We start from the raw sequence: 22,990 nt of genomic DNA, 5'->3' as shown, positions 1-22,990 counted from the left end.
AAGCTCTGCGGCAACAGTAAGAGAAACGATAACATGTGTTACGAATTTTTATAATAGTGACGATGTAAGCCGCGTCTGTGCAGGGAAAAGGGATTATTTAATATCTAACAACGAAGAAGGCAAAATTTACATAAAGAGAAGATTAGTTTTGTGTAACTTGCAGGAGACGTATTCTATCATCAAAAATACTTATCCTGATATTAAAATCAGATTTTCCGTGTTCGCTATATGACCCCCCCTCCCACCTGGATGTTCATTGAAGTGGAATTTCTAACCAAAGATGACGCCCGGTAAAAATATTTTGAAAGCGAGGGTCTGCAATGTGAATTTTTTTTCTACGTGGTTAATGGACAACCCCTAGGTTGAAACGAATGTTGCACCCAGCTTGTAAGTAAATCATAGATTTCTTCATTCACAGCTGCTGTGACTCGCTGGAAGTGTATTGTGAACTATTATGCGGTTACATCGTTTCCGTGTATGTGGGGTGTATACATAGATTTATTATTTTCAAAAAATTATATCTCCAAAACCTCTAGATTTGGTTCAAAAATATGTTTGGAGATGTTGTGTAGAATTGAATGATCTTTCAAATAAAAATATAAAAATAGGGAGTATTCAAGAACCCTCGCAGTGAAAATTAAGAAAAACCATTTAATGCGTAGTTTGTTCGTACAAAACTCAATTTTTTTAAAGTATATATAACTACACTTAAATACCTTTCACTTGATCTGTAACCCATAAATATCGGTTCAGTGGTTCGAAAGTTGTGATTTTTCAAAAAAATCAACTTTTGAAAAATGACGATTTTTAACCCGTCTAACATGGATAGGGACACCCTAATGACGAAATAAAAAAATGTGTATCTGATATTTTTCGGTAAGGAACGATTCTACCAAATATTGCAGAATTCTGAGAGATCGTATAACTTTTTTTCGTAACTTCGTAATAAAATTGTTTTATCGAATTGATTAGCGAAAATCTATTAAAATCCCCAGGAAAATTTGACTGAATCCGGTGAATCATAGTGTGTTAATTTAGCCGTTGGAAACAGATATAAATATAATTTTAATAATATGATACGCCAACGAATAGTCCTACGTAACCACCGCGGTTATGTCCCAGACATTTCTGTTGAGGATCTTATATGTTGAAAAAACCGTCTCAAACGCGATACGTACGGTTGATTTTTCGCCTTCCAGTTCCTTATTACTTTCAATCTCTGCTTGTACCTCATAAAATTTATCCCATAGTTCGTTTAATTTTTCGAGTCGAAATTTGAAGTGATAGAAGTCTCGATCGAACACGAAATTAGCATCGAGCTCTGATCAAGTTGTTTGACTTTCTTGGTAACGATCATGTTTCTGCTGACTTTATTAGTCACACAATATAATATGCCATTCAACTTTTTTGATCCAGTGAGGTTACCTGTGATCGCTCGAATCTTTGCACTGAACAATCTGTCCTACGCCGTGCTCCCAGGCAAATGAGGATAGAGAACTCAGTCGATAAGCGAAGTCTATTGATCGATGTCTATTTCAAAAACAATCCCAGGTATCTGTACCAAAAATCAAGGTGATCCTGACAGCTTCACGATGGAATGGACGAAGAAGCTAGCAAACGACAATGTCTGTAGAGCTGACTGGAACATCAACGTCCGTAAGGATAGTTTTTTCTGTATCGATATTTTGGTTATTGTAGGCAAATTTAGGACTAAGTGAAATGAAAGCTAAGAAATTGAAAGACGAATAAGTATTCTAGAGCGAATCTGTTATAAACTATGACTAGGTAGGCTCATATGGACATCATCGAAAGAAAATGTAAAGAATTTTTGCCTTCTGCTGATAGGAGTTGGGCGCTCTACCCAAGCCTACCGCATGGTCGATGACAGAGCATAATTTATTATCATGTTTTACCACCAACGAGGATTTGTGAAGAATTTTTTTCATGCGTTTTTATCTGAAGTTACGAAATTTATGAGTATTTTATCCTTGTGTACAAAATGGTTTTAACCAATTTTATCGTTAAGGAAAGAAAGAGCAAATTTGTAGGTTTTCAGTAGATCAAGAACTGAAAATGTCAATATGTTTTACCAAATGGAATTATACTAATTACACTACTATTCAACGAAAACCATCGCATCGATTTCGGCATGACTTTTCACTATGCATACAATAAATATTCTGCTCTGCAGTTACTATTGCCTTCTTCTTTTCCATTCGCATCACCTCAACTCAACTTTTCATTCCAACGGATACCCACTAATGTCACAGCATTTCACCCGCTCGCTCGTCGCTTATCATCAACACCGTTCAAGCTGCTTACTTTGCAAAATGGAGACGTTCGCTGGGGCTATATCCGACAGATTGCACTTTCGCATTTGTTCACACTCATCACCCATCGGATAAAGTTCTCCCGAATCACCCGTAAACGGTCGTCACAAGCACGCTTTGCATTGTCATCTCGTTGGCCTCGCGAGGAGCGCAACGCGAAACAAAAACAGACACGGCCGTGCTGATGATGATTATGAGCGCAATCCAAATAACGGCAGCAAATTTATTCCCCCTGCTGGAGGATGGTAGGTACCTGGATGTTGGAACGGTAGTATTTTTTTTTTCTTTTTTCTCGCTTTTGTCTTGCTTGTGAAATATTAATACGCGAAAACAAGCAGCTAGTATCGTAAAGTAAGCGGCACACAACGGAACCGGTGGTTGCAGTACTGATGGAAACCTTGGCGGAAATTCTCAGCGCGGAGAGACGATAACATGTGCTGTAAAATATGTGTTGAAAAGAAGAATATTTGGAGCCAGCATGCTGTTGTCAATACATCCTAAGTTCAGTAAAATTTGAATGATGTGTAAAAAATTTGAATAAATCGATTTTTCCGTTGTAATGTATTGTTTACAATTCGCAAAATTGAATCGCTTTACTCGAAATATGAATTCTGTTTCTTCAGTCTTTTTCTATGGAGAGTTGTCATTTACTCAAAATCAATGTATTTCTGTAATTTGTAACAAGAATACAGTTCAAAATATAACATCGTCAGCAAACAATAATTTTATTCAGTTCAATTGAAAACTATTTTCTGGACTGAAAAATACTCTGAAGACACCTTCCGGTCTAGGTCCTCTGGAATGATAATTGCCAGTTCCGTTTCCACACACTATCTGTTCAATTCGATGTAAAGATGTACGGTAACGCGTTAAATTGTATAAACATTCAACTTACCTCGCCATTGCTGATAGTACAATTTCCGTGATGCCCGGAAACGATTGCCAGATAGGCTACGACCAGCAGAAAAACAGCCAAGGGCGTTCCGAAGTTCATTTTGTCGTATAACACAAAGTCTCGGTTCCTAGCTGAAAGAGGGGGAGCTGCTTGCAGGCAGGCTGGCAACTGTTTGGTCAGAGCTCGTCTGAACATCCATGCTTTATATTGCGAAAATGATAAAAATGCACCATTGTTGCTGAACATTTTTTTCTGGCAGCAAAAAGTGACGGTTCAATCAAAAACCTTTGTGACACCACCAGCGTACAATCACCTGAATCGTTTAAATATCGCTGATGTTTTTCATTCAGTTTTCTATTAAAATTATGAGTTTTTTTGGCAACTATAGCCGGTAGCTATTGTTACCTTAAATAGTATGCTTAAATGTAATTCGCTTTTTTATTCATTTGCTCGTTTGTTCTCTCTTGCTCTTTTACTTTTTTGCTCTTTAGCTCTTTTGCCTTTTTGCTCTAGTGCTCTTTTGCTCTTCAGCTCTTCTGTTCTTCTGTTCTTCTGCTCTTCTGCTTTTCTGCTCTTCTACTCTTCTGCTCCTATTTCTACTTTGCTCTTTTACTTTTTTACTCTTTTTGTCTTTTACTCTTATGCTCTTTTGCACTTTTGTTCTTTTGCTCTTTCTTTCTTTTTTTATAAACGACTAAGAGTGAGTCAATGTCTCCTATTTTATGTTTTAAAGACATTCAATTAACAAGGGACTGGAAGATGTGAGATATTTTTGAATATTTAGAGCCACAGTATTGAAGAAAGAGCAAGGAGCTGATATAAGAAAATTTAGAAAACGGCGTGTACTCAGGTGATTCGCATTAAAAGGTGCCAAAATATCCAGACACCTGCGGTAGAAGAAATTTAAGTTTGCACGCTTTTTTAAACTATCTTCCATCAACTCCTTGTCCTTCCTGCTATGGCTCGTAATATTTCGCTCTTTTGCTCTATTGCTTTTTTGATTCATTGGTCCTTTGCTCCCTCGCTCTCTTGCTGTTTTTCTCTATGGATTTTTTGATTTGTTGCTCATTTGTTCATCTGCTTTTTCACTCTATTAAGCTTTCGTTTTTTAGCCCTTTTGCTCTTATGTTCTATTGCTCTTTTGCTCTATTGCTCTTTTGCTTTTTATCTCTTTCGCCATATTGCTGCATTGCTCTTGTTCTCTGTTGCCTTTTTGTTCTAATGCTCGTTTGTACGCTTTATTGCTCTTTTGTTCTCTTCTTATTTGCTTTTTACTTTTTAGGTATTTTGCTGCTTGGCTCTTTTACTGTTCTGCCCTATTACTCTTTTGTTCTCTTGCTTTTTTTATCTTTTGCTCAGTTACTGATTCGCTCCTTTGCTCTTCTGCTCATTTGCTCCATAGCTGTATGGCTCTATCGTTCCTTTGCTTCTTAGCGATTGTGCTCTTTTGCTCTTTTAATTCTTATGTTTATTGCTCTCCTGTTTGTTTGTTCTTACTTTATTGCTCTTTTACTTTGTTGGTTGTTTGCTTCTTTGCTTTTTAGCATTTTTGCTATTTTGCTCTTGGTCTTTTGATCTATTGCTCATTTGTTCATGTGCTGTTTCGCTTCCTTACGCTTTTACTTTGTAGCTCTTTTGCTATTTTGTTCTTTTGTTCTATTGCTCTTTTGCTTTTAAGCTCTTTTGTTCTATTGCTCTTTCGCTCTTCTGCTCTTTCGCTCTGTTGCTGGCTTGATCTTGAGCTCTATTACGCTATTGCTCTTTTGCACCTTTGTTTTTGTTTTTCTATTTTACTATTTTGCTCTTTTGCTTTTTTACTCGCTTGTATATTTGCTCTTCTGCTGCCTAGTTCTTCTGATCCTTTTTATTGTTCTTTCACTTTTTTGCTCTTTTGGTTTATAGCTCTTTCACTTTTCAGCTCCTTTTCTGATTTGCTTTATTGCCCTTCCGCTATTTTGAACTCTGGCTCTTTTGAACTTCTGCATATTTTTTTTCATTTGCACTTTCACTCCTTCGCCCCCTTGCTTCTTAGCGCTTTCGCTATTGTGCTCTTGTTGTATTGCTCCTCGCTCGCTCTCTTGCTCTATTGCTCTTCTGCTCTTTAGCTGTTTTGCACCAGCTGTTTTACTCGTTTATTTATATGCTGTTTTACTGCCTTGTTTTTTTGCTCTATTTCTCTTTAAATTTATTGTTTTTTTCTGCTTAGCTCTTTTGCTATTTTACATATTTATTGATTTGCCCTTTTGCTGTTTTGTTTTTTTGCTCTATTACTCTATTGTTCTTTTGCTTTCTTGGTCTTTTGATTTTTAGCTCTCTTGTTACTTTGCTAATTTGTTTTATTACTCTTTTGTTTTTTTTTTGCATTTTTGCCCTCCTGTGCTTTTGCTTTTTAGCTCTTTTGATACATTGCTCTATTACTTTTCCATTTTTTGCTCTCTTCTTCTTTTGCATTTTAGCACTTTTACCATTTTGCTGTTTTTTTTTCTTGGATTGTTTTGCTCTATTGCTCTTTTCTTTTGTTCTATTGCTCTTTTGTTCTTTTGGTTTTTTGCTCTTTTGCTTATTGCTCTTTTAATCTTTTACTATGTTGCGCTCCCTTGCTTTTGTTTTTCTGCTTTTTTGCTCATTTGCTATGTTGCTCTTTGCTCCTTAGCTGTATTGATCCATTGTTCTATTGCTGGCATTGTAAGGGAGGACGTATTCACCTGGTGATGCCAGTCGGGCTGACATTACTTTGAAATGAGCAGACTAATTTTTATGATTATTTGGTGCTTGTTTGAGCAACTAGCCAATTAATCCATGGGGCATTAGGTGTGCATGGGGAGGACGCATGGTCTTGTCTAAGTGGAGTGACGAATTTAGTCATGTATAAGGGTTGATAATTGACCATTCGCGATAGGGATCGAAGACCAGTTATCGATTTTTCTCAGACCTATCAGCAAAAGGAATTTTTTTCATATCCCTGTCGCATAAACTCTCCGGAGTCTAACATTCCTTTCTTTCCCAGAAGATCTGCATTCGGGGGTGGCCGGGCGGCATTGGTATTGATCAGCATGCAGGGATCAATATAGATTGCAGAATGTGTCTCATCATGTTATTTCCAAGCATATGTTATCAATGAAATTTTTGCAATCTCAATTGGTTTTGGTCGATAAAAGAGTAGCAACCACGGGTGATCTGTTATGGTTATGTTCATACTTATGCTGTGCTTAGCTATTGTTCTCTAACTCATTTTTTCTTTTGTACTATTGCTGTTTTGTTTCATTTGTCTTTTGCTCTTTTTCTTTTCAGCTCATTTGCTATTTTACTCTCTTGATCTTCAGCACAATTCATCATTTGCTTTTTCGCTCCCTTGCACTTTTGTTTTTAGCTATTTTGACATTTTATTCTATTGCTCTTTTCTTCTTTTGCTTTTTAGCTCTTTTTTGTTTTGCTGTTTCACTCTTTTGCTGTTTTGCTCTATTGCTTTTTTGCTCTTTTGGTGCTTTGCTTAGTTGCTGTTTCTCTCTCTTGTTTTTTTTACTCTTCTGGTCTTTCGCTATTGTGTTCTTTTGCTCCTGCACGGTATTGCTTTGTTGTTCTTTTACTCCTTTGCCTTTTGCTAATTTGTCCTTTTTATATAATTCAATTGTTTATTTGTTCTTTTGCTATCTTGTACTTTTGCTATTTCGCTCTTTCGCTCTCTTGCCCTTTTGCTTTTTAGCTCTCTTATCGTTTTGCCCTTTGGTCCTTTGGCTCGTTTGATCTTTTGTTCTTTTGCTCTATTACACTTTTGTTTTCTCGCTCTTTTACTTTACCTTGAATCGGCAATTGGTGAGATAATTTCTGGGAATACGCTTCATTCAGTAAAATAAACAGACGTCAAACGAGTAAGAGAAAAAATACAAAATAGTTTTGCTGGGTTTGTCAGTGGAAAGATAATAGGGTTATCAACCATCTAGAGGATTCCAACCCGCAGTTACGTAGCTCATCCAACAAATGACTAAGCAATAATTCACATGAGATGATGAAACTGCAGAAATTCTAGTAAACTATTTATTTTTCGAAAGGGAAACATACATAAAACATACATGTTTTATAAATATTGTAGCTTAAAAACTATTTGTCATACCATACTAATCAATCAACGAAAAACTCCAACATTCGTAGCTGCAAAGCCAAACATATTGTTCGAACCATGACGGCACTCTCGCTGAAAATTCACCCAACCAACGCAAAAATATCATTCCTGGTCTGGCTTTTTCCCACACTTAGCAACTCTTACCGCATCCAGTGAACCGTTGCAACGTTGCAGTCAGTGGTTAGGAAAGCTTGCGAAAATAAATGAGTTTGCTGGTCGGCCCATCACAGTTCCGGGTAACGTAAAATACGGTGATTCCATTGGATTTCATTCACAGTCGAGAGACTCGAGACTGCAGAGCGAACGGAAAAAAAACACCCAAAGTTTTTTCGTTCTCAAGTACCGAAAAGTCGCATTTCGACGTGTCGGATGAAAAACGCCACAGTCTGCAAATGGAACAACGATTTTCCCTGGCCCAAAGCGCTCGCTGTTTTTTTTTTGTTTTGTTGTAAGTTATTCTATTGTAATTCTCTGGGGCTGTGATGGCACTCCGAGTTCACTATATAAACAACGGTTGGCCGCACAGGTTTGCGGTTAAACATTTGCCTAGCGGGCGAGCGTGTGAATTCAGGATTCAACAATTTTGCCGGAGGTGTCGCTTTGAAACTGGTGGGAACATTAATTCAGAAAACCAGGCGTAATAATTAACTAATTTTCCGCTTCTCTCCGCAGTACTAAACCGAACTTTAATATTTTGTCTTCCAGTCAGAATCAATAAATAATATGAACCCAAGAGCTACTTTTATGTTTGTTTTGCTTGTGGTGGTCTGTTTAGGAATTGTTGCTGGACATCACAAGAATTGCACTGCTGCCAACAATACCGGGGTAAGTAACATCGTTATTTTTTTTTAATTTTTCTTCAGTTATAATAATAAATTTTTAAATCAGCTTCCTTGTCACCCGCACAACGGAACCGGTGGTCATGGTCATGGTTGGGAGGGTGGACCACCACGGACCCAGCAAGCACTGGATCGAGATTTTATCACTGGACTGCTTGAGGAGACAGCAGATCGTGATACCAATTGAAACAATTCCGGAAAAAGTTTTAACTTTGTTTTCAGATATCGATTTGGGAGTTTTGCATGGTGATTTGTTCTTTAGACTTCTAGACCGTTAAAACTAGCAGTGAACGAATAATAATAATGATTTTATTGACATGGGGATAAACACTGTATGTTATAAAAATATGTTTACATGATCACAATTACAGCAATAGTTGAAGCCTGATAAGTGCATATGTAAATTCATATCAAACATATGTTGGTAACAATCTGAAAGTAGTATAGAATTTCACAATCTATTTGTGAAAATAGATTTTTAAATCTCCAACGGAAATTTATCTAAGGAGAGTATGATAAAAAGTAATCTTGAGCTATTGTGGGTTTAACTTATATAGTACATGTGTATGGAATTCAATATTTTGTTAAATATATCTAAAAATTTTATATTATGTTCACGAGGTGCATAAATTGAGTTTTATATGCTGATTATATCTCTACAAAGCTCCGGAACCCAGTATGAATTGAACTGATTTTGTCTAAATGCCGAACTGCATCTCCACACGACAGTACATTTAAAAAATCATCTCGAAAACACGGAGAAGTGGAATCCGTTACGATTGACACCCGGAAAAATTTTCACCGGCATTCTGAACGGGTTCGTCTGGTTAGAATGCAGCTGCACCAACTTATTTCATTTTACTTCACCTTTGAATGCAAATCTCCTTAATGTATCACCAAAATTCACTGAACGTATACACATACCCCGGACAGAGACTCACGTGCCATTTCTGTGACCTGACGGAACGCTATGATTAGCCATGCGCCGAAACAACTAAAGAAAATTCATCTGCTGCAAGCAACACTAACACACAACCTGCTGATAAACCATAGATTGCCAAATCAATCGAAAACCCAAAAAGCACCAAACATCTAACAGCGAAAATGAAAGCTGCACTAGCGACGTCGACATGAACGATCAGCAAGCTGCAGAAGATAACCTGATCATTGTTCATTGGCGAGAAAAAAAACACAAGGGGCCCAGGATTGACGACATCAATAATATTTTCAGCGGCTGCACGAGGTTTTTTTGCCGTGCGGGGAAGAAAGTTAAATTAGTCGCCCCTTGTATTACGAACTTATCAAAATAATTAGTTTATTTCCCGTCTTTTCATGTGTAACAAATATGATGAACTTATCATTTATTGTAATCAATTTAAAAATGCGAACAAAGTACGATTTCACAAAGAGAATGCCGCATGATGAAAATCACCCATTAAATGCATTCTATTTGTTTTCACTTTTCTACTTTTTTTCTAAGCTGTATAAGGTAGTGCTAGGGTATGGCGGATGCTATGTATGAAATATGGAATATAAATTGGAAATAATGAATATTAATATCATATTTAAAATCCAAACGAAACACAGCGCATCTGTGATTCAACTGTCGTACTCAGTTGTGTCGGCATTGGCATGCGTTGATGTTCATTTCGGGAGAAAAACAAATTGCTTCCACGATGAATTTATAAACCAGTAATGCAAATGCGGGATCTCAATATGTACATTTTAAATCATATCTCCATCAATAGTCCCATTCACGTGTTGTTATACATACATTAATCTCACTGCTCCAGGGGAACTAAGTTATCTTCGTGCGACGCCTAAATGCCGATGGACTCTATTGGGCTTTACACCATAACCACCCAAAATGAGCCAGATGACTTCATTTGGCTATTCTTGGTAGCCCTTCTTCATGTGTGTTACTTGAGTTGGAATGCAACAAATTAGCATCCTTTGCAGTTCAGCTCACACAATCGACAAAGCAAATAAACCTTTAAATCTTTTAGAAACAAATGGTTTTAATTTAAGTTTTAATACGTTGAAATATGATCGAATATTTGCCTCACCAATTAATCTCACGCTATCTGCTGTTTCAAAGTCTGTCAGTTTATGGCAGAGGCATCTACCTCTGGTAACGTACAATAAGATGCTCGGGGGATGACGTTACTCATATTTATTCCGGGATTTTGGTAGTAACAATGGTTCGGTATTCTTATGATTTGAGCAGGTATAGGTTTTGCTGCACCCGAATATTTTTTGTTGGGAAACTCGAACTTCACCAAACCCCCCCCCCCCGCCTTAACCCTTAAATGAATTATTATCTCAAAAATTCAACGTAGGGATTAGGTATTTTTAACATAGAACGTGTATGCAAAAATTTGCTTGAGTTCTAAAAAAATTCGCAAAAAAAGTTTTTTTCCTCGCTGAAACTTTTAACCACCTGTTTTAAATCTATTTGCACCGGTTGATTTTAAGAATTTCTCAGAAAGTGATCAATGTTTCCCCGGTTATGCAAATAATTAACTCCGAAATTAAAATCTATAAATATCCCCGATACACCCATGCAACGAAGTTTGCATATGCGGATCAGAATTTAATTAATCATCTATCCCTTTCTGATTACTGTAAAAGCGGATATTCAAGAATTTGTAGCGATTTTTGCTTACCATAATGCCATACGGCCTACGTTGTCTTTTTCGTTAGGTGTTCATTTAATAAACACATATTATGAACAGGCCAATATTGGCAGTTAAAATGCTAGAAACCGTCATCATGTCACGTAGAAAGCCGGTCAGATGCGAAATATTTTGAAAACCCGACCGACTCGTACCCAGAATAAATATTTTTGTAGTGACTGACGACTTACCTTTAAATATAGGGCCCCCTTAATAAAATTTCGGAAGAAAAGTCGTGTAAGGTTTGGTACGCTTATATCTTTTGATGCACTGCATGGATTTAATCAATTTCTTCGCCATTTCGTCGAAAATATCTTCAGTAATGTTGAATGAAATGTATGTATGACAAGCGATAATGACGAAAAACTGTTTTGAATTTTTTTTCGAAAACTACTTGGAAATGGTAAAAATTTTCAGCTCATCTCGATCAGAGCCGTCAATATGGTGCACCAACTGAACTCTTAAATGATGAAACGGTTTAAGTATAGGTTCTCTACACATTTGTTTTATTATCATTCGTGTTGAGCTGTTTAGAGTAAACACGAAGCATCTCGTCAAAGATCTGTAAAATACCGGGAAGAAAATATTTGTAAGCCGTACACGGCTGTGGTATGAATAACTTTGTGTCGTTTCCTACTGTTTATGCCAGTCTTAGCATCAGAGGCGGATCCAGAAAAAAAATTCGGGAGGGGTCCGAAATTTCGATTTTAAATTGAACATTATACAATTCGTAATACGCAAACACCTTATTAAAAGAATATCAGTTTTGTTAATCAAATTTGGTTTGGAGTAATTTTGAGTTTAAAGCTAATATAAAATTGAAACTAATTAAAAATTTCTCAACAAGTAAAATAATTTCGGAGGGGGTCCGAACCCCCAGGACCCTCCCCCTGGATCCGCCACTGCTTAGCATTGTTGAATCATTTTAGCAAGAACCCACTGTAGTTCAAAACAGTTTATGACTAGCCTAAAATTCGAGTAGCTGTACGCTACGGAACAGCTTGAAGCAATCAGTTGCGTTTCACGCATACATAGATAAGGTTCTAGAATATTCTCATTTCCTGTATGAACAGTTGTGTTCATCTAATAGTGGTAGCAACCTATATATAGTTCAAACAATTAACAGTTAAGCCAGTCATTATTCAAAGTTGATATTAAGAGCTAGTATCAAGAATTATCCACAGTCAGTCAGTACTAAACAGTTATCATCGAACGAAAACCTCTTTACAGTACTGCACTGTACAATAAATTACAGTTGAATTATATCGGATACGCTCTTGTTTTATACTGGACAGTTTGTGCTTACGATAAGTATGGAATAAACCCACTAAACTTAGTTAATGTGTCCGCCAGCTCTTACTACACCGCGAAGCGAACAATTTCCCTCGTCATAAATATCCGACAGCTTTACAGACGCTTGAATGTGCGCGAACACCTACTACTAGCAGAGGCAATTATTTTCATTTCTGATGGTTAGAGAGTAGCTTACACAATGAAAAACTGGATTTTAAAACACAAAGTGTTCTCAAAACTAAACACGTTTAACTGAAAACATGATTTATCAAATCTGCGTTAAATCTCATTTGAAAATGGTTCAATTTAAAGACTTCTTTTTTTGACCTCTCAAAATGAAACCTTTTCCATTGGGGGAATGATCTATAAAATCTACACATTCGTTGTATTCATTATTTTAGTGAAACCTTAGAGTAAAAAAAGACTAGAAAATCAATCTCAAAGTTTGGGATCGCACCTAGGGTTGTGGTACCTGTAGTACTGGTATCAAAATGCCGGAAATACCGGCCTATTGTTAGCACCGAAATACCGATACTGAATGAAAATAAGTACCTATATTTTCGGTACTATGCAAAGCTTTTGATGGCGAATATAATTATCCTACTTTTTGGAATGTATGAAGTTTTGAAATATCGACCAGCAAGGTTAGGACATTAGATGAGTTACGAATATAACTGCCGTTGGACGCATAAATAGAATAACAATTCATTCGAATCTCCCGTAAACGACATTCGGGTTGGTTCCAATTATTGCCGACATAACCAATTCGTGGCCTAAGTCACGCCTGTACTCATTTTGCTGTTAAATATTAATTCATAAAAGAACGAATGCCGACCTTATACCCAACCTCGATCCGAATAGGCACATAGGGATCTGATCCGAGTTTGTTATCAGCGTTGTTTGATGATATGTGATTTGCATCCAAAGTTGGGCACTAGTATATAAAAAAAGTATGTTTCCTCATCTGAATTCTCACAATATGAAGTATTGGAAATAGATGGGTAAACGTTTCTTGAAATAATACATTCAACTTTTCCTTATTTCGGCATGATTCCTTTAACAAATTCCATATACATGGAAATCATCTTCACAACACATTTCGCTTCTATTCTATTCTATTCTAACCCTTACACAGCCAGTATTGAAAAGCATCCTGGAAAACACTGCAGTTGGTCTGTAGTGTTTTTCTTGTCAATATTAATATTTGAAGCATATTTTCATATATCGCAAATATTAAAACGGCCAGGCCTACTGTGCAGAGTTGGGTTTGAAGATGTTTCAAAATTAGACGGCAATTAAATTATTCTTAGTGAATAATTTAATTAACGAATTGTTTTGAATCTTAAAGGAGGAAGAAACGAGGACAACCGTACCGACCGTTTCAGTTTGCAGGAGATATAATAAATCGTTGGGAGTGACTTAGCTAAGAAGGTTAATGTCACTCCTTTGGTCCTTTGGGGTGGGTAGAGGCATATTTCGCTTCCGCAGTTTTCTGATTTCGCTGCGCAGCTGGAGGTACTATTTGTGCAGTGGATAAGCAACAAAGCAGTAGAAATTGATGATTTTCAAAACGTTTCATCCGCCAGAAAGTGTGTAAAATTCACCTTCACCGCTAGTAAACTTGTTTTGGTAGCAGAATTCAATTTTCTTGTCTTGGAAAACAAAGGCATGAACGCATCAGAACCGTTAGCAGCAAAAATTGCAGTAACTGTGGTGGAGTATACTGAAAGAAAAACTTATTTTGAAATGCAAAAAAAAAAATTATATAAGCTTTCTGAATCCTAAAACTGTTTCCTTCTATGTTTTTTTCATTGGCTCACAAAAAAATTCCTAATTTTGCTCACTTTTTGGCCATTTGAATGAGTCTACCCTTGAACAGGAGCTGGTTAAAATAATTACACCTAATCGAACCAGGGCCGTCTTAAGACCACTCGGGACCCCTGGGTACTATTGAACGAAAGGGTCCCTATTGTTGAACAGCATTTTTCGTACTTCATGATGCATTTAAGGCTATTTTCGTAAACAATGCGCTTGGCCACGTATAACTTCGTGAATATAGCCATATATATTCTAACATATGTCAATAGATGCCAATCTTCATTGGTAGATGGGCGAACATTACTCGTTTAGACATCTACCGCTGAAGTTTAAGATTTTTGATACATTAAATACGAACAATACACGGAAACAATTCATAATTCTCTATTTTGATATTTGTTGGTTCATACTCATCAGAATTTTTGGGTCTCCCACTCTTAATACTTTTCACGAAAATATTGCACCACAAGTCTTTCTCAGAACGACACAGAATAACCATATTTAGTTGAAATTCAGTTTAATGTGTAATGTTCGTATTATGTAAATATAATAATGTGCAAATGAGAAATTTGGTGAGTTTTCTTTCTATTAACATAACCAGAAAATTTAGCCTAGCAAACTTTAAAAAAATCAGTTCGCACATTGCATGAATTTCAAATGATCCCATCGCAAATTTAGAAACGGCTCGGGGCAGTGAACGCCACAGTTTCGAGAGTGCCTGATATTTACCTCCAGAGATAGATTTAATATCGTTGAAAAATACAATCAAACAATAATTCGAAACTGATCAGGATTTTTTTCGGTCTGGCAAGCAATCTGTAGTTGCAACAAATGAGGTCGGATTTATGTCACAAACGGGATTATGAGCCGGGACAAGGAGTGCCTTCACAAACGTTGACTTCTTCTTTTAGGCAAGACTGTGGTTCTCTGGTGTTTTGGCCTAATCTGACATCGTGCCTTTATGCAAGATCAGTTCTTGAATTGCATGGAGTCATTAAAATAAATTTAGTGCCCAAAGATTTCAATACGCCAAACTACCCGAAACTTCAGTAGATCGAAAGATACTGGGCAATTACGAAGTAGTAGCTAAAAATCCCATGTTGCTAAAAATGAAATGAAAATGTTACCGTCGGTTCTCACGGTAAAGATGGACAAGTCTGTCTACGCCAGGAGACATGCTGTGAACTCAAGTGATTCGTAGTTAGTCTGCCTAAGCTGGACCCTCATTAGCAGAAGACAAAAGTTAAGCCTGTACGATATTAAGCCTGTTCTACCCAAGCAACCAAAAGTTCGTATAAGGGAGCTGCATAAGCTTCTCGTTTAAAGAAATTTTGCAATACGTTTTATGTTCTAATAGCGGCTAAAGCAGCTTTCAAGTTCCATTAAAGCTTAAGCAGCTTGAAAGTTCGCTTAGAACTCGATGTGAACTTTAAAGTGTATTATGCGGGTGGGTAAAACATGATATAAACTACATAAATATCACTCAGTTTGATGCGCTTTCCTTCGGACTGAGCTAATTGAAATCAGAAGTAAATTAAACTCAACTGTAAAAATTATGTATTAGTTACGATTTCAATACGATTGTCGTCTTTTAACGAATTTATCAAATTTTTTTATCTTTATTTTTAAACAACAAAAGCTTACAAAAGTGTTATTCTTCACATAATGAACGAGAGCAGTATCACGTTCCTGATGTGATGAAACTAGATATAACGCGGCTTCAGCGAACCTCTTTCAGATGGTTTAGAATCAGGATGTTTCTTTTTCAGGTCTTTCTTGCTTCAGTATAAGGATAACTATACTTTGGTTGGTCGAGTATATGTCGCCGTAACTCATAGTTTATCTTTACGTTTGACACTACCGAAACTGCAATCAGCAGCTCAAGAATATTCTACTTGTGATCGATATAGTAATCCAAGATTGCTCATTGAACCATATTTTTAAAGACTGGGCCACTCTTTTCTTTTGAAAATGTCATGGCACCAGTAGTGCGTTCAGTCAGCATGATTTTATGCGCCTATCCTCATCCCTGGTCTGGGCCCAGTGTGCCCATGCATAAAGACGGTACTGAATCGAACAGAAAAGCCGAGAAGAATGGACCGCAGCACGGTGGTCCCAAACCAGCTGGCCAGGTATGGCCGATTTTTTCTAATCCAACTGGCTAGGTGTAATGCCGCTGCCCTACCCTGGAAAGCAATGCTCGCTCGACTTATCCACAGCGAGAGTAGCTGGATTAAACCGACAGAACCGTTCTCAAACGTGAAATAATTACAACATTACTTTTTAGTAATGAAAAGCTATTAAAGTGCTCAATAATGCCAAGCAATCGCTTTGATTTCAATTTCTGTCTAGTTCCACTCAAATCCACCACCCCGCTGGTCAGTGAAAATCTCCGGGTTAAAGCCTCTCCAGCGGTGGCAACCCTAAGAACTCCCCTTCTTTTTGTCTTATCGAATTGATGGTTAATCCCCCTAGTAGTGACTTACGAAATTTATTTTCTTCAATAATTCAGATAGACAAATACTTACTTCAGCAAAGTAGTAGACAAACTCGTTACAAATACTTTATCTGAAGACTTTGTCTCTCTATCTCTTAAGATTTTTGAGATATGAGGCACTATTTGTGAAAGGTCCGTTAAAAACAGTATTTTCATCAAAAGTTTTCTTTTAGATTTTTTTCCATTATATAAATGTTCTAGAACATTGTTTACACTATTAAACTGCATTACTTTGCCGAAGATAGAAACTTACTATCGTTATTATGTGTGGATATATTCACGTTTTCGATTTAAAATAGCTCTTATTCCAAGGCCGCTAACTTTTAAATGGGCAAAAACGGGCAAACCAGATCTCTATGGAAATACTAGAGCTAAAAATTTTCTCATTCCTGCGTCAAATACAAATACTACATATTACTACTGGTTCTGGAATAAAGAGTTAAAGTCGCAATAATTAGCCCTTCTTAGTTTTGTAAGCACGTCTTGAGTAAATCAAAAGTTACAGCTGTTCAAAAACTCAATGCATACGCCTGACACTAGAGACTGATAATTCCTTTGCGTCTACTTAATAAAAATGGCAGAAGCGAAACCAATTGGAGAGTAATCAAATGCATTTGACGACGGAAAGAAACGAACTTCAGCTCTAGTGTTTCCATAGAGGGCCGCCTTGAAGAGATCTGATTTTTTCAAAATTTATTGTGTTTTTCTTGCACTTAATTTGTTTACCAAGTGATTTGCTCGTTCTTGCTCGTTTAAAAGTTATAGGCATTGGAAAAAGAGCTATTTTCAATAAAAAAAACCTATTTTAATCCACCTAGCGGTGCAATTGTGCCTTTCTCAATCATGAATCACGAGAATGTGTGCGTTGTTTATATTCATTAGAAACTTTTAAATGCATATATTACTTTTTATTATTATACATCACATGACAACTATATACAGGAAAATAAATCATTATTCGAGTTCTAAAATTTTGAAAAAGAAAAAACAGCCACGGTAATATTGAACTGAAAAAAGGTGCAAAATCGGCAAAGTCCCAAAAAGTCGATCTTTATAAAAAAAAATTTCGAGTTAACATAATATCTCGACGTTTCATGCATTTTAAAGATGTTTGGCATCAAAAATACGAATTCGATATCTGTAATTTCATGGGGTCCTTTGAAAAAAAAATAGAGTTCCGGCTTATATGGGAATTTCATATGTGATCGGACGATTTAGTCTATATTTCCGGACCCATATAAGCGATCCGTACGAAATTTTATAGACATCTGCGGGGATATTATAGCTATCATTTGGACTAAGTTTGTGAAAATCGGCCCGACCGTTTCCGGGAAACTGATGTGAGTTCGCAAATTTTGAAAGATGGCCGCTTTTCCCGGGCACTTCCGGAACCGTCTATGGTGGTTAATGTAGTCAACGAAAGTTTGGTTGGCCGTCGGTGACCTAGAACAGCAAATTGAAGTTGTTTGAGAGACATTTTAGCGAAATTTTTACCTTTTTTGCTTCCATCGGAGTATCGGTTTGAATCACAATTTGCTATGTGATCGTACGCCACAACCTGTTACTCCGGAACCGGAAGTCGGATCGGGATGAAATTAAATAGCCATTTACGGGGACGCAATACCTTTCATTTGAGACTAAGTTTAGTCGAATCGGTCTTGCCATCTCCGAGAAACCGATGTGACTGTTATTCTGAATTTAGATACTTCCGCCGGGGCTTCCGGAACCGATGATGGTGGCCAATGTGGCCAAATAGACTTTGAATGGATGTTAGTGACCTAATATTATAAATCGAAGCAGTTGTGGTCATATTTTGGAAAAATTTTCACCTTTATACATTCATTGCAGAATTTATAAAAATCGACATTTTTTGCGTGTTCCTACTCATCACCCTGTAATTCCGGAACCGGAAGTCGGATCCATTAGAAATTCAATAGCAGCCTATGGGAACATTGCACCTTTCATTTGAGACTACGTTTGTCAAAATCGGTTCAGCCATCTCTGAGAAAAATGAGTGACATTTTTGGTCACATACACACACACATGCGCACATACACACACATACATACACACACAGACATTTGCCAAACTCGACGAACTGAATCGAATGGTATATGTCACTAGGCCCTCCGGGCCTCCGTTAAAAAGTCGGTTTTCAGAGCAATTGCAATACCTTTCTATTGAGAAAGGCAAAAATGTAAATATCTCCACAAATACTAGCAATAGCAAGTTTCCGTCTTCGGTTAAGTCATGCAGTTCAACAAACCAAACACTGTTCTAGAACATTTATATAATGGAAAAAATCTAGAAGAAAACTTTTGATGAAAAAACTGTTTTTAATGGACCTTTCACAAATAATGTCCATATCTCAAAAAGCTTAAAAGATAGAGAGTTTGAGCCTTCAGGTAAATTGTTTTTTACGAATTTCTGAATTATTGAAGAAAATAAATTTCGTAAAATTGTAGGGATTAATCATCAATCCAATACGGTGGAAAGAAGGGGAGTTCTATTCCAAGAAACTTTTTCGAACACATCATATTTCTAAAGACAACAGGTGTGACGAAATCTAAAAAAACCCTTTTTTGACCTGTGGGACCCCTGTGCGCTGAAGACATTGCCATGCCGTTTTGTCGTTTTGAGATCAATTCCAATTAAACAAGAATTTCATACTTTAAAAATCTGCCGCGAATTCTAAATTTATTTAGCAAAATACTGACTCAAAAAAGATGTACTCAGTTATTCTTTGGTAATAATGCTGCCTAAGCTCGACTCCTTCCAGCAGAAGACGAAAGATTAGTCTGTAAGGTTTGAAGCCTGTTTCTCATGACACTACCACCCTACTACTCCAGTTGTCCAATCTGTATATTTCAGATACTTGCTCTCACTTCAGTACTATGGCTCTAAATTTTCATAACTTTCCCTGCTCAGTAATAATAAATAATAATAAAAGTATGTTTTATTAACATTTTATTTCTTCCTGGCGTTATTTTTTTAGACCAAAATATACCAGTGCCGGTATTTTACTGGTATTACCGGTACTGAGAGCTTCAGCACCGTAGAACCGGTACTCGTCAAAAAGGGTCGATATTTGCCCTTATTATTAGTTTTGTGTTTAAGATCGATCCTGAGTCAGCAGGCTGCACGCAGATTTGGAAATCCATGTGCACCTAACCTTAGAGAGAACGTCACCATGGGCGCCATTTTGTTTTTTTCGTATTGAAAAAAATAATTATAAATGATGACGGAAATATAAGCTTTTTGAATCCTAAAACTGTTTCCTTCAATGTTTGTTTCATTGGCCCACAAAAAATCCAAATTTTGTTTACTTTTTTACCATTTGAATGAGAATTTCCCCTTAAACAGTAGCTTTTTTAAGTAATTACACCTAATCGAACAGAGAAGCCGAGAAGAATAGACCGCTGAAGAGATTGCTCTGCCGTTTTGTCGTTTTGAGATCAATTCCAATTAAACAAGAATTTCATACTTTGAAAATCTGCCGCGAATTCCAAATTTATTTGGCAAAATACTGTTTGAAAAAAGATGTACTCAGTTATGCTTTGATGATGCTACAGTGAAACACGAATAAAATCATTTAGCATTTGGATTATAACCGTGGTACAGCGCCATCGAACGATTAAATACGCATTCAGATTGCGATCAAAATATTGCACACAAACCAAAACACAGCAATGCTGTTGGGTAATGAGCTTATTTTTACTATGTTTCTATTATCACCCTACCCATTTGAAGTCATTGGTTAGAGCAGTGTCTGCCTTCTTTGTTTAAGGTATTCAATCAAATGGTAGGGCAACAATGGGGGCACTCGATTCGAGTTTTCTTTGCGCTAAAACACTAGCGTTTCATCGTTTACATGGAGTTTGTGTTATTATCTTAGTTCTTAACAACGAAGAAAAGCTGTTGAAGCCAATTTGTACGCATTCCATCGATTATAGGCCGAGTAATTAATGCATTAGTGAGCCACTCTCCCTAATACGGTGAAAATATGCACTTTGCCCTATATGTACACACTAGCAGTGTAATACGAACAGGTGATGGAGAAATGCTCCGTGGATTTGCATCATTTCCAAATTGCCTACATCATTCATTATCTCCATTCGCCAACAAGAGCTCATAAAGCGGTAATAAATATCTAGGTGCGTTCTTTAGTTCTCGTGTATGATTCAACAACTCGTCTGGTTTTTTTTCAAAACAATAACAGTAGGCGCCAACCGTCCCTATAAACCCTGTCACATGTAATGGGGGACTCCCTAGATGGATTCAGGTTGCATGAGATCAAACTAAAAACGCGCCGTCACCATTGCCCATCAAATTCTCTTCGCTCCGCAGTCAACAGGGTCTGTTTATCAGCTTGCTCCGACAGATGTATGGGCGACCAGATGAGATAACGGTGCTACGATAGGCAATATAACTACAAGCGATACTCAGCAGACAGTTTAGTTGTAGATTGTTAGTGAGACTGGTTGGTTGTTTAAAAAAAATCATTCGCACTTGTGTTGTCGCGGTTTGCTACCTTGAACTGGATGTAACCAACTAATTTTTGTTTCCGGTCAATTAACACAATGGAAGTTTTGGACGCCATCATCACCGTGGTGATGCTATGCGTTGCCATTTATCTGTACGTCGACAGAAAGTACTCGTACTGGGCTGATCGTAAAGTGCCGTTCCTGAAACCGCACATTTTGTACGGCAATGGTAAGACCATCGGGGCAACAGAAACGTTCGCTAAGCTTTTCCAGCGACTCTACAATCAGTTGAAAGGGATGGCTCCATTCGGTGGGGCTTATCTGTTTACGACACCGATCGCTGTGGTAACGGATTTGGACCTACTGCAATGTATTTTCGTGAAAGATTTTCAAAACTTTCACGATCGCGGGACGTACTATAATGAAAAATACGATCCCCTATCGGCGCACATGTTCAACGTGAGCGGTAACAAGTGGAAAACACTCAGGCATAAATTATCGCCGACGTTTACTTCCGGAAAAATGAAGATGATGTTTCCCACAATCGTGGCAGCCGGAAAGCAGTTCAATGATTTTCTGGAAACTATGGTCAGCCAGGAAAGTGAATTCGAACTCAAGGATCTACTGGCGCGGTATACGACAGACGTTATCGGAATGTGCGCCTTTGGAATCGAATGCAATTCTATGCAGGATCCCAATGCTCAGTTTCGAGTGATGGGAAGGAAACTTTTCCGATCGAGAGGAAAAGTTAAGGGTTTTTTGGTGACAGCTACTCCAGCGTTTGCGAAGAAGATAGGTGTTTCTACCACTCCTCCAGATGTGTCCGAGTTTTTCCTAAAAGTAGTTCGGGAAACAATCGATTACCGCGTGAAGAACAACGTTCAGCGAAATGATTTTATGGATTTGCTAAACAAGATGAAATCAGTCGATGAGAACAAAAGTGAGGATGGTTTGCTTTCGTTCAATGAGATCGCAGCGCAGGCGTTCGTGTTCTACATTGCCGGATTCGAAACCAGTTCAACCCTGCTTACTTGGACGCTATACGAGCTAGCACTGAATCAAGACATACAGGAGAAGGGTCGACATCACGTTGCAGAGATTTTAAGTAAACATAACGGAGAGATGACATACGAGTCACTCATGGATATGAAGTACCTGGATCAAATTTTGAACGGTGAGTTGGAATATTATCAGTTATTTATCTTATTTGTACAAGTTAAAGTCAACTTATTTGAACTGACTCATTTGAATTCTTTTTCAGAATCTCTGCGAAAGTATCCACCCGTTCCTGTTCATTTCCGCGTTGCGGCTAAGGATTACCAGGTACCGGATTCGAAATTAATCATCGAAGCCGGAACACGCATTTTCGTCCCGGTCTACGGAATACACCATGACCCCGAGGTGTTTCCCGATCCGGAACGATTCGATCCGGAAAGGTTCAACGGGAGCGACGATCAGAAGCGGCACCCGTACGCTTGGACACCGTTCGGAGAGGGACCCCGAATCTGTGTTGGGCTTCGGTTCGGAATGATGCAAGCGCGGATCGGTTTGGCGTATCTGTTGAAAAACTTCAAATTTTCAATTGGAGAAAAGTGTAGTGTTCCGTTGGAATTTGATGTGAAAAGTTTCGTGCTTGCTCCAAAGGGAGGTTTGTGGTTGAAAGTGGAAAAAATCTGAGACTGTTGTAAATAATTCATCTTATTTATTATTAAGTACGTAAATAAAGTTCCTATTAAAACTGTTTTAAACGCTTTCATTGCAATACAACAAACGAGAGTCAATTTTGGCGAGAGCATGTATCGGATAGTACTTTTTGAAAAACGATTAATTAAATTCACATTGCGAGAAAATTCCGGACGTCCCGTTACTCCTAGAACGAAGTATACATCTGCAGACGAATGATGAAACTTCTCGTTTTTGTAATCTGTCAACAACTGTGTTCGGCAAGTAACAGTTATTCCGGAATTGTACCTCAAAGTGCTTATTTGACAGTTCCTCAAGAGGTATTCGATGCAAATCCAAAATACATGTCAGATTAT

General features: G+C 37.5%; 1 protein-coding gene and 1 long non-coding RNA gene across 2 annotated transcripts; both read left to right on the top strand.

Moving 5' to 3' along the window:
• The first annotated feature begins 7,864 nt into the window (after positions 1-7,864).
• LOC131683348 (uncharacterized) lies at positions 7,865-8,751 on the top strand. Its single transcript, XR_009304511.1, has 3 exons — positions 7,865-7,954; positions 8,018-8,170; positions 8,234-8,751. It is a non-coding gene; the product is annotated as an uncharacterized LOC131683348 (long non-coding RNA).
• An 11,940-nt stretch (positions 8,752-20,691) lies between these two features.
• On the top strand, positions 20,692-22,693 carry LOC131678724 (probable cytochrome P450 6a23). The gene is made up of 2 exons (XM_058959003.1): positions 20,692-22,125; positions 22,213-22,693. Exons 1-2 carry the CDS (start codon positions 21,048-21,050, stop codon positions 22,626-22,628), a joined length of 1,494 nt encoding a protein of 497 aa, XP_058814986.1. The 5' UTR covers positions 20,692-21,047; the 3' UTR covers positions 22,629-22,693.
• Positions 22,694-22,990: the final 297 nt, after the last annotated feature.

This window comes from Topomyia yanbarensis, chromosome 2 (assembly GCF_030247195.1).
Source record: "Topomyia yanbarensis strain Yona2022 chromosome 2, ASM3024719v1, whole genome shotgun sequence".
In the NCBI taxonomy this organism is placed as follows: domain Eukaryota; kingdom Metazoa; phylum Arthropoda; class Insecta; order Diptera; family Culicidae; genus Topomyia; species Topomyia yanbarensis.
The sequence above is the reverse complement of the archived record's forward strand: the minus strand, read 5'-3'. Positions and strand labels throughout refer to the sequence as shown.

Excerpts from the sequence above, each read along its gene's own strand:
- LOC131678724 (XM_058959003.1), top strand. The coding sequence starts at position 21,048 with ATGGAAGTTTTGGACGCCATCATCACCGTGGTGATGCTATGCGTTGCC. Across the intron at positions 22,126-22,212 it reads CCTGGATCAAATTTTGAACG|AATCTCTGCGAAAGTATCCA; the intron begins GTGAGTTGGAAT and ends ATTCTTTTTCAG.